Source organism: Neophocaena asiaeorientalis, unplaced genomic scaffold (assembly GCF_003031525.2).
Source record: "Neophocaena asiaeorientalis asiaeorientalis breed wild unplaced genomic scaffold, Neophocaena_asiaeorientalis_V1.1 scaffold409, whole genome shotgun sequence".
NCBI lineage: Eukaryota > Metazoa > Chordata > Mammalia > Artiodactyla > Phocoenidae > Neophocaena > Neophocaena asiaeorientalis.
Window position 1 is genome coordinate 481,112 of NW_020175208.1, and position 12,795 is coordinate 493,906.

At 40.3% G+C, this 12,795-nt stretch overlaps 1 protein-coding gene across 4 annotated transcripts in view; it reads left to right on the forward strand.

The window, feature by feature from the left end:
• The window catches only part of LARS2 (leucyl-tRNA synthetase 2, mitochondrial), a 272,119-nt gene that overhangs the window by 141,726 nt on the left and 117,598 nt on the right, over positions 1 to 12,795 (forward strand). For all 4 annotated transcript variants that reach the window (XM_024765316.1, XM_024765317.1, XM_024765314.1 and 1 more), the window contains one exon: positions 2,057 to 2,117. In XM_024765316.1, the coding sequence (XP_024621084.1) occupies positions 2,057 to 2,117 (61 nt within the window). The remainder of the gene's footprint in view (positions 1 to 2,056; positions 2,118 to 12,795) is intronic.

The following is a 12,795-nucleotide window of genomic DNA, read 5'->3' on the forward strand; positions in this document are numbered from 1 at the left end:
ATAAAGTTTTATTGGAACACAAGCCACACCCATTTGTTTATATATTGGTCATGGCTGCTTTCATGATACAATGGCAGAACTGAGTAGTTGTGACAGAGACCATATGGCTCACAGAGCTGAAAACATTTACCATCTGGTCCTTTACAGAAAGTTTGCCAACTCCTCCAAGGAGGAGTAGTATGCTCCTCCAACTAGAGCATAGCAGTAAAGAAGATGGCCCCTGAATCAGGCCACATAGGTACAAATCCTGCCTTTCCTTCTTCCTAGCCATTCACCGTGAGCAAATTACTTAACCTCTCTCCGCCTCAGTTTATTTATCTGTAAAGGAGGGATAGTCATAGTTCCTACCTCTTATGAATGGATAAAGATTAAGCACTGTCTTAGTCAGCTGCTATAACAAAAATACCATAGTCTGGGTGGCTTATAAACAACAGAAATGTATTTCTCTCAGTTCTATAGGCTGGGAAGTCCGAGATCAAGGCACTTGCAGATTTGGTGTCTGGTGAGGACCTGCTTCTTGGTTCATAGACAGCTGTCTTCTCTCTGTGTCTTGACATGGTAGAAGGGGCAAGGTTGCTCTCTGGAGTCTCTTTTATAAAGGCACTAATCTGGTTACCTCTCATAGTACCTTTGGTTTGCCTCAAAATACCATTACGTTGGAGATTAGGTTTTAACATAACAATTTGAGGGAGACACAAACATTCAGTCTGTTGCAAGCACTTTTCTGCAAAATGCTTAACACGAGGCTTGGAATTAAAATAAGCTATTGTTAGCTAATCAGAGATCACCTAGAGAACTTCTTCATGGTTTTCCATATTTTCAGTCTGTTTGTACTGAAAGGGGACACAGTAGAAATTAATTAGTCCTTTTTCTTTAAAAAGAAAAAAGAGGACCTAGAGATCATCATATTAACTGAAGTCAGACAGAGGAATACAAGTATCGTATGATATCACTTACGTGGAGAATCTAAAAAAATGATACAAATGAACTTACTTACAAAACAGAAATAGACTCACAGACATAGAAAACAAATTTATGGTTACCAAAGGGGATAGTGGGGAGGGGCAGGGGGGAATAAATTAGGAGTTTGGGATTAACATATACATATTACTGTATATAAAACAGACAAACAACAAGGACCTATTGTACAGCACAGGGAACTATACTCTGTCTTGTAATAACCTATAATGGAAAATAATCTGAAAAATATATTTATATGTATATATGTATAACTGAATCACTTTACTATATATCTGAAACTAACACAGCACTGTAAATTAACTATATTTCAATAAAAAAGGTTAAAATTTTTTTAATTTAAAAAATTTAAATAGAAAAAATTAAATAATATTTCATATTATATTAAAGTTGATTAATTTACTTCTCTCCTCTTTTCCAATTGTTGGAGAGTTTTCGGTTTTAGGTTTTGATTGACAAAGCACTGTATGGCTCCTCTTGGATTCCCGCAATTTGTATGTTAAGATTTTTCTTTTCAGTCGCTTTTAAATTTGTAAATGCTTGGCTTAAATTTGTGCAGAATACAGGCATATGGATGGGCCAGGAGTGCACAAATCAGAAGGGTTGCCTTCCTGAATGGCCTGGGAAAGGGTTAGTCCCTAGGACCAAAGACTATCATGGTTTTTAGTGGATTTTGCAAGGGTCCAAAGAATAGATGTCTTCTACTAGGCAGATATTTTCACGGATTCTTTTTTTTTTTTTTTTTTTTTTTTTTTTTACCCGTTGCGGAGCACAGGCTCCGGATGTGCAGGCTCTGTGGCCATGGCTCACGGGCCAAGCCGCCCCGCGGCATGTGGGATCTTCCCGGACCGGGGCACGAACCCGTGTCCCCTGCATCGGCAGGCAGACTCTCAACCACTGCGCCACCAGGGAAGCCCTTCACGGATTCTTAGTAATTTCTTCGCCAGGGCGAAACAACACTTAAAGCCCTTTGGAATAATCTAGACTTTTCCAGTTTCCTTTTCACATTCTCAAAGTGTAGTTTGTTTATGGCTTTTCCTGTTTCTAAAATCCAAACTCTTTTCCCTTTGTTTCACAGTAATATTAGACACATGAGGAAACAACTTGATCGACTGGGCCTGTGTTTCAGCTGGGATAGAGTAAGTCACCTTTTCCTGGAAGGTCTTTATTTTAACCAAGGTCCTGATTGAATGGGGGATTGTGCACATTTACTTTATCTTCCTTCTCTTCAGGTTGGGAGGAAGGAGGAAAAGAAGGGTGGCAGAAAGCAGGAGGGAAGGATTAGCACTCCACAAATACAAAAGTATCCCCAGTGGATAATTTGCCTGCAAACAAGTAATTTTCTGTGGGATTAAGCTAAGAGAGTTAACTTCTTATTTAACTTCACAGTTGGCTATTATTTATGTGTGGCAAAATCTTTGCACAAGGATTTCTCGTGTTCTCAGCAATAGTTTAAAAAGACTATTGGAATCTATGTAAAAGTGATTAAATATCAACCCATGGGGTCCCTTTAGGTGATTAGGTGTAGGTTGATGGATCATTTATCTCTTTTGTCCCATGTTTGGAATTGAGGCTTATAACAAAAAGCCTTTTGGTATAAAATGTTTTCAAACTGTGTATTAAACCACTGGAGAATTCCAGACCTGGGTGGAGTTCAGTGAAGACCACCTGGGTGTTAGGAACACCCACACTAAATACGGCTGAGCCCTTTAAAGCTCTGGCCAAAGACCACCCCATAGACATTGATGAGTGGTCTGTTAGGTAAGATGAACTCTTGCATGTCCTCTCCACGAATCAATGTCGTGATCTCTCTTAGCATCCCACTAACTCCCCAAAATGCTTTTCATCGCTGGGTCTGTCAAGTTCAAGTTCATATCCTTTTACTCATGCGAAGCACCTGGAACAAACCTAAATGCAATCACCTTCTCCTCCTCCCCCATAATTTCTTAAATGATTGCAATTTGATGAGTACAGTAAAAAAGTGAAAATCAAACACGTTTATAAACAGTCCCTGCTTTTTTCTTTTTTTCTATTTTTTCTTTTTTAGCTTCTTTAGATAAGGTCATGGGTTGAATCAAGTTCTTATTGTAGCACTGATGCCATTTTTATCACTAACTTGCAAGGTCACCGGGGTTTCATTTGGTAGAGGTGTGAAAAAGTCCTGGTGCCTGAGTCAAGTTGTCCTAAGGAGCCAGTGGGGAAGTGCTGATGAAGAATGAACTGCATTCTAATGTGGAGAGAACTGAGTAATGCCCTCAGCTCTCCAGAGATGCGTTGGTAAATTCCTTGAGAGTAGAGATGGGCTTGTTAACCCTCTAGGATGAGAACTAGCCTAGTCCTACGCAGGAACAGCAACCATAAATAGTTCAAAAATTAATGGATTGTTTTCCTGATTATCATAGAAGATTAGAAAATGCAGAAAAGTATAAGGAAGAACATAATGTGGTTAATTTAACGTCCTTGTATGGTTCCTTGTAGTCTTTTATTCTGGAATATTATATAATTTACTTTTGCAAAATAGAATTCATAATTTGTGTTTTTTATTTTGCTTTTTTTTACCTGCTATTCATGAACATTTTCCCAGTTTATTAAATATTCTTTGGAAAAAGTGACTTTTTATAGCTGTGTAGTTTGCCATCTTATGAATGTATCATAATTTATGTAACCTACCCCTTATTATCATGTGTTTAGATAGATTCTAATGTTCCTCTGTTATAAATATAGGTTCTCAATCACTCTTGTAAAAATCTGAAGTCCAGAAAGCTGTAAAAACGAAAAGTTTTTCCATAACTCATTTGACTGCAAAATCTGACCTGAACTGATGTTTATCTCACTTAGAATGAATATTCATATATTTTACTCTAGGAATAGTGATGTAATTGATTACTAGGTGCTCTCCCAGACCTAGTTAGGTAAATATACTGTTACCTTTTCATATCCAAAAAGGTCTTAGTTCTGAAGCACCACAGTCGGACCACAAGCATTTCAGATAAGGGATTTTGAACCTGTTAGTGCAGGATTGTAGATAAATATCACCACCCCTTCTATCAGTGTCTAATAGTTACTGAACAATTCCCATGGGCCAGGCACCCATAATTCTCTCTTCAGATCTCTAGAAAGCTCTAAAATGTGGGTGATTTTATTGACATCGTTTTATTGCTGGTCACCCAAGTGGCAGGGCTGGGCTAATCCACTGGCCACTTTATGACTGCTGTGCTCACCCCCCGCACTTGGAGCAGATACTTTAGTACACATATTTTATTTCCTTAATATGACTTCTCAAAAAACCATGAGCAAGTTTAAAGCTTACAGTACTTGAATTTAAAGATACTTAAAGGTATAATTTGCTTATGTTACTTTGCTATTGCCAAATTATCCTCCATAAAGGTTATACATATTTACACTCCCAAGTTATTATATAGTTGTTTTCACCTGTACTTCTTTTGTTATTAGTGATGAGTTTTTCCGTGCTTTTAATGAATGTTTGAATTTGGGGAGGGAGTGTGTGTGAATAATTTAATCATGTCTTTTGCCCATATAGTTAGAGGGTGTTTGTCCTTTTCTTAATGATTTTCATTTTGTTACAAATATTCTCCCTCAATTTATCATTTGCCTTGCATTTTGTTTGTAGTGGGATTATTGTTAGCACACAAATATGTATTTGGAAAGGTCTTTCAGATAAATACATTTTTATTCTCAATCTTTTGTTTAAGTTTTGCATTTAACTCAACTGGAATTATTTTAGTATATGATATAAGATAAGGAATTCCTCCTTTTTCTGTATAACCAATTGTTTTTGTCTTTGATTTTCAAACATTCTTTTCCTCATTGATTTAAAAGGCTAACTTTATTATAACCATCTTCTTTTACACCGTTATTATACACTAAGTTCTGTTTCTGTTCATTTGATCCATTTATTACTATGTCATTGCTAAGCTATTTTTAGTTACAGTTGCTTTATAATTGGCTCTAATATCAGGTAACAGAAGTTTCTTCTTACTGTCTGATACTGACAGTGCCATCCCTACTATCTTGTGTTTCTGTTTCCTTGATATATTTTGCCCATTTGAAAAAAATTTTATCCTTTATTTGTTGAATTCTTTTGGTGCATCACTTGTGGATACAATTAATTTAAAAAAATTAAAAGATGGACAAAGCATATGGGGGAAACCTTTTAGCTAATCTAAAGTCTTTTTCTGTAACAGGGAAGTGTAAGCTATTTGTATTTATTTTTATAACTAGTATAGCAATTCTTTATTGTGCTAAAAGATAGCTGTAAGGGTCTTAAACCACGTGTTTAGTATCAACATAAAAAATAAAACAGAACATATATTTTTGCCTCCCAGGTGTCAATAAGATAAGGAGATTAGCTGGCAGCATTGGGTCTTCATTGCTGCACGCAGGCTTTCTCTGTTGCAGCGAGCAGGGGCTACTCTTTGTTGCGGTGAGTGGGCTTCTCATTGTGGTGGTTTCTCTTGTTGCGGAGAATGGGCTCTAGGTGCGTGGGCTTCAGTAGTTGCAGCACGTGGGCTCAGTAGTTGTGGCTCGTGGGCTCTAGAGCGCAGGCTCGGTAGTTGTGGCACGTGGACTTAGTTGCTCCGCGGCATGTGGGATATTCCTGGACCAGGGACCGAACCCATGTCCCTTGCATTGGCAGGTGGATTCTTAACCACTCTGCTACCAGGGAAGTCCCATACTTTCCACTTTCTAAATCTATTTTCCAGAGGTTTTTTTGGGTATGTTCTGAGATTTTAGGCCTAATTTCTTCTTCTTCTTTTTTTTTAATTAATTAACTTATTTTTTTATTTCTGGCTGTGTTGGGTCTTCATTTCTGTGCGAGGGCTTTCTCTAGTTGCGGCAAGCGGGGGCCACTCTTCATCGCGGTGCACGGGCCTCTCACTATCGCAGCCTCTCTTGTTGCGGAGCACAGGCTCCAAACGCGCAGGCTCAGTAGTTGTGGTGCACGGGCCTAGTTGCTCCGCAGCATGTGGGATCTTCCCAGACCGGGGCACGAACCCGTGTCCCCTGCATTGGCAGGCAGATTCTCAACTACTGTGCCCCCAGGGAAGCCCCCTAATTTCTTCCTATTGAAATTTTTCTTATCATGTGTCATTCCTTAAACATAGATCTTTGCTTTTGGTTTTAGAATCATTTTCATAGCAAATTACTTAAACTGAATGCTTCTTAACTAGTTTCAGTGCTCATCATAGACCTTATAGAGCATGACCTTATAGAGCGTGATTGCCCATTTTCACAATTTAGATTCATGAAAGAAAATGTTTAGATATTTTAGCTCTTGCTTTGAATCTTCCGATATTACATGTTATTTTCATAATGGAGAATGACTTTTCATTGCTTTCACCTATGACCAGCAACTTACTGGGATATGGAATTCTTTTTTCTTTCAAATCTCTTTAGTAGACCTTGATCCTTGATTTACTGTCTTAAAAAAAATACAAATTATAGACTTACAGGAAGTTGCCAAGATAGTATAGACAGATCCTACGGACCCTTCACCCAGCTTCTTCCAATGATAACATTTTATACAACTACAATATAATATCAAAACCAGGAAATTAACATTGGCACACTACTATTAACTAGAGTACAAATTTTATTCGGATTTCACCAGTTTTTATATGTACACACTGTGTGTGTGTGTGTGTGTGTGTGTGTGTGTGTGGGAGTAGTAGTAGTAGCTCTGTACAATTTAATCACATGTGTAGATTTATGGAATGACCACCATCTGGCCCATTGGCCTCTGATGGAGAAGTCTGAGGCCAGCCCAGATCATCTCTTTGTAATACAGTGATCTTTCTACCCTCGTTTTGTTGCTTGTCAGACTCCTGTCTCTGCCTTTTCCATTTAAAATTTTCATCAAAGTGTAGCTCAGTGTCCATCCTTTCATTTTAATTTTGCCTGGTGCTTGGTGACCACTTTTGATCTGCAGTGTAGGTATTTCCTCCTGTTGGTTTTCTACACTCTCTTTCTCAAGAACACTGACTTTGAGTGTTTGCTCTATTCACTGTCCTCCATTGTTTTCACCATCTTTCTCATGATTTTGGTCCCTTTGTTCTTCTCTACCTTTTGGGAGAACTCATGTTTGCTTTCCACGTCACTGATTCAGTTTCTATTGAGCCAGGGCTGCTTTATATGGTTTCTAATGCAGATAGTGATGCTGTTGTATTTTTAGATTGATTCTTAGTGTTCCTCATCTCATTCAGTTCCCATTTTCTTCCTTAAGCCTCTTGGCCAACTGCTTTTTTTCTTCTTATTTTGCTATCTTATCTCATTTCATAGACTGTGTATGTTCAAAAATTTTCTTGAGAATACAAGGTGATGCTCTTGAAAAATTATTTTTGCTTCTTGTAATAAATCTTTTTACAAGTTTGAAATGCTGTGCTCTCCTTGTTTGTTTCAGAAGCTTTTCATAGACACCTTGTGGATTTTTCCCCCATTTCCTGAGTGAAGTGGACTAGTGTATCAGTTTAGTGATCCATCAGCATGAGGGGAGCAGAGTGGAGGCTCTGTTATACTCTCTGCCTCATTCATTTCTGTCTGGGTTCGGGGAACCCATAGCTCCTGGGGCATCTTTCTCTTTGCTCTGATCTTTACCCGGGTGTGAGTTGTGGTATCACAGATGCCCCTGTGACACCCTGACTGCTTCAAATGCTTCTGAGGCACCACAGACAGGCGTGTCCAGTTGGTGGGCTTTTTACCTGCTCTGTAGCCCACTCTCCCCTCTGGATTTGCCGTTTCAAGTAAGGGGTGCCAGAGCCCTGCTTCTCAAGAACCCAGTCTGTCCTTAAGAGGGGGAGATGTTATTTGGCTTACGGTATTTTTCTTCAACCTAGTCCCATCTGCCAAAATTCCTTGTCATTTCTGGCATGTCAGTGGCACCTCTGTTATTTCCTGTATTGGTGCAGTCCCCTCGGCCCCCATCTTTATATTCTCTTGGTCATTTTTTTTTTTTTTTTTTTTTTTTGCTGTACGCGGGCCTCTCACTGTTGTGGCCTCTCCCGCCGCGGAGCAACAAGGCTCCGGACGCGCAGGCTCAGCGGCCATGGCTCACGGGCGCAGCCGCTCCGCGGCATGTGGGATCTTCCCGGACCCGGGCACGAACCCACAACCCTGCATTGGCAGGCGGACTCTCAACCACTGCGCCACCAGGGAAGCCCTCTCTTGGTCATTTTAATGGGAGTAATGGAAAGAAGTTTAGATAATGTGTTCTTGACGCCATTTTTCCCAGAAATCCACCAGTGTTTTTTTTTTTTTTTTTTTTTTTTTGGGATCGCAACCACTGCGCCACCGGGGAAGCACCCCACCAGTGTTTCTTAATGAAACCTTTACAATCTGATTGGTCATATAGAGCAGCAGAGTGAGGAGGTACAGGAATAGTTTATTTAATTGACAAGGCAGATCTGTACCCTTTGCAAATAACAATCCTAAAGTCCCATAAAAACTGGATAATTAAGCAGATGGGTATCTGACAGTTAACAGAATATTTAAAAAATACGATGGCTCAGAAATGTTATCTTCCTCCCCCAGGTGGAGAAAGCTAACTTGGAAACGTGGGTCATGGACTCATTCTTCCTGTCTTTGCCTGGATGGGAATCCCTGTAGGAATGGTCCAGCTCGGGAGCTGCATTCTCATCTTTCTTACAGAAAATGCTTAATTCTCTGAATTAAAAGGAAAAAAGTATACATTTCTTGAATTAATGGTGAGCCAGAATGATAATCAAATGATGTCTTTTAGCTCAGCACTGTGTTTCACTTTTTCAGATATTATTCCGCAAATAGCTTGTATCATCTCGATTTGGAAAGTAAGAAACTGAAAGCTGAATTTTAATAGTTGAACATCTACTAAGGGAAGAGTGAAGAGGAGATAAAATTCCAAACTGTGCGGTGAGAGAGATCAGACATGTTTTTTTGTGGAGCACTTACTTTGTGGAATAATTGGCAGCCTTTCTGGAGAGGGTGTGACCCTGCGTTCTGCTCTCATGGGTTCAGATTATGGCCTTGGTGATCATGCACTGGTCCTAGGAGATGGCCCCGTGAGTTACTTGTGACAGTGACATAGTTAGCTTCTAAGTTGTGTGGTATGGCTCACTGAGGCAAGTGTGTCTGTGACTTTGATCTCTACCATCTCACCAGTGCTCTGGTGCCTGAGCTGGTTCTGGCCAGGCCTTGGCTGTGTTTTGATTGGCATAGACTCTGGGGCTTGATTTTTATCAGGAGTCATCTGGATAATTATGTGGGGAGCAGTTCCCTAGGAGTTCCCTTCAAAACCAGACAAGTATACGAAAGGAAAAAAACATCCAAACCAGATAGGATTCAAAGTAATGCCTGTGGAATCTGCGAGAGCAGGGCTTTATTAGCTGTTTATGGTGCTTGCTGAGCAATCCCCAAACACTCATACTCCAATGTAAAATCAAAACAAAACAGGAACATAGGACTGGGCATAAATGATGTTTGGATTAACTTTTCTTGTCTCCTTTACTAGAGTAATCAAGAGTTGACTCTGCTGAGTTTCTTTACTATGGAGATCTTATGAAATTTTATTTGCACTCATTTTCACTGGATTTTAAATTCCTGTGTTTGATTTCCTTCCTGTGTTTCTCCATTCTGCCTTCTCTACATGTTGGTGCCCAGTAATAAGACTGATGGCTTTGCCCATCGGTCCCCTTGGGTCCAGGCAAACACAGGAATTACTGCCCCCAAGACAGTCATCCATTGAAACGAACTCAGTGCGCCCCCCACCATGTTCCCCAAAGGCTGAGTGGGCTAACGTGGATGTGTAGTGTGGTTATCCTGGAGCAGTGGAAGAGGCACATTGGAACTGGGCTCCATCAGAATTTTTACTGGGACAGGCTTTTATGATGTCGAGCTTTTCCAAGTTTTATCCATCAATGCTGCACAGCCTACATAAATTAAGGGGGCTGCTGAGGCATTTGTGGCATCTCCACCATGTGCAGATGGTGCTTTGCTTCTATTTGCATCTCTTTGCTTCTATTTCTCTCTCTTTCTCCCCGTCTTTCTTCCCTTTCACTGTCCTCTTTCCATTCCCTTATTCTCATCCATTTTCCTTGACTCACCTTCCTTCCTTCCCTCCTTCCTTCCCTCCTTCCTTCCTTCTTCACAATTCCATTATCACACCTAAAACAATTAATGATAATACCATAAAATCCTGGAATACCAGTCATTTTGCAGATTTCACTGGTTGTCTTATCAGTATTTCTTATTCCGTGGGTTTGTTTGCCTGTACTTCTGCTGGTCTTTGTTTAGCCTTTTCTTCCCCACCCTCATGTCATAATCATGGTTTGGAACCAGTACTCTCTTTTCATCCAAAACACACGCCCTTTGGACCATACCTGCATGAGTTTATTTTCAAAGACAGCATAATTTGTATGATTACAAAATGAAAATTATTATTGCTTCAAGACCCTTACTACCTCTGAATTTTATTTACATAGAAGACTAGACATTCGAAAGGAAAGATTAAACTCCAAGAAATAATGAGGGTTCCAGGATAATAGAAAGATATATTTTTAACGGTTTTTATTTTAAAAGAATTTAAAGAATAGCCTAAAACAAAAAGAATTTAGGGCAAGTGATTGCCTGAAAACCTGGTTGGGAAGATTCCCATTGTGAGAGCTCGGGGTTGTGGTTGCCTTGACAACGTGTAACGGGCCCTCGAAGTGTTTGACTCTCTGAGTCCTCTTTCAAGTCCTTACAGAGGTGAAGCAGTTGGTCTGGTAGATCTCTGACTCTAGATTACTTTCTGTCTCTCAGAATCAGAAAACTAACCTTTTTCCAGAGGTTTTTCTTTTGGTTGGGAGGGAAGAGGTAATACCTTTGTTTTAACTGAAATGAATTGGCAGCATATCTCTAGTGCTTTCATTTCAGGGAAGGTTGGTGCTGGTGCATAAGGGTTAGTGTTCAGAATTATCATCGTCTCGAGGCTGAGAACCGTGTCTCATCATGAATACCTAGCACACAGGCAGCTGACCTCATGCACAGCTGTGACAGCTCAGTCCTTACCAGCCTAAAACATGGAGGGAAGGTTTTCATTGCCTCAGACAGGATAGTGTTCTTGGACTCTTCAGCCCTAACTAAAGAAGGAGGTCTCCTGGGGCCGCTCAGCAAATGTGGCTATGCAAGGAAGTAGTTTGTTTTATCCTCATCCATCCACCTCACTCATGTGGTGGTCATGAGTCCTATCAAGGATGTACACTCTGGCTAATGGGAATAGAATTTACCAATTTAATACTTGTTAAATGCTTCTAGGAGATTGGATCTTGGATGCTCATTCCAGAGGCTTGAGTTTTAGTGATGGGCTTTGCCATTCACACATGGTGGGCATGATCTATTGCTCCCTCTTTCCCCATAGCTGAATCAGGTCTCCAGGTCAGTTTTGCACAATAGCCAGTACAACCTTTGACAGAACAGGTGCTTGTAGGTGTACGATGCAAGGTGCTCTAAGCATGTGGTTCAAGTTCAGAAGGTCTTGAAGATGAAGTTGTTACTCCGTGAAAATAACAAGGATCATTTATTTATTTATTTTATTTATTAATTTTTTTTTTGCGGTACGTGGGCCTCTCACTGATGTGGCCTGTCCCGTTGGGGAGCACAGGCCTCGGACGCGCAGGCTTAGCGACCGTGGCTCACAGGCCCAGCCGCTCCGCGGCATGTGGGATCTTCCCAGACCGGGGTACGAACCCGTGTCCCCTGCATCGGCAGGCGGCCTCTCAACCACTGCGCCACCAGGGAAGCCCACAAGGATAATTTATGTGTGTGCTTATACCAGTGGTTCTCAAACATTGGCGAGCATCAGAATCACCAAGAGGGCCTATTAAACCACAGATTTCTGGGCCCCACCCCAAGAGTTTCTGATGCAGTAGGTCTGTGGTTTTGTTTTTCTATTCAGAAAAAAAGGATCTTAGGAATGATCGTGCTCCCAAACCTTATTAGGTAGGAATCATAAGAAGACCTACCATCAGTTTTTTCTGACATGTGGTAGTGCATAAATGAATAATAAAAGCAAAATTTTAAGAAATAGTCAATGTTTTTGCAAATACAAGATTATTTTTATAACTTCTTTCACTGTGAAATATTAAACATGGATAGAGTAGAGCAAAAGCATGTATGTAAAGCTTAACGCATTATTGGAATGTACAGCTACCACCTAGGTTAAGAAATAGAACTTTGCAGCACCCAGCAGTTCTCTGTGTGCCCTTTTCCAATCACAGCTCCATCTCTCCCCACTACCACTATCATAGGGAACCTCTGTTCTGGCATTTATGATAATCACTGCCTTGTTTTCAGTTTTACCACCTGCATATGGTTTTCATAGTTACATAAATGAACTCAGATAGTATGTGTTCTTTTGCGTCTAGCTTCTTTAACTCAACATTACGATCAGAGAATATTCTCTGTATGATTTTCTGGAGGAAAAACATTCCTGTGTGTCTCCTGTACTCTCAGTACTCTACTACTGCACCTTTACTTCTGACACCAGATGTGTGTTCTACAACTTAACTCAATTCTGATACTATCTACATGGAGATGGTGTCAGATCCCACAAGTTAAAGGCTTAGCCCTACAGGACTTTCCCCGTCCCCCACTTCTTATGCTAATTACAAGTCCAGGTTGTTACCTATGCTTCTGACCAACTGGCTATAAGTCAGAGGTTCCCACAACCCTTCCTTGATTAATTTGCTAGCAAGAATTCATGAACTTCACAGAATTCAGGAAAGCGGTCTACTTACTAGATTAGTGATTTATTACAAAGGACATCAAAGGATACAGATGAACAGC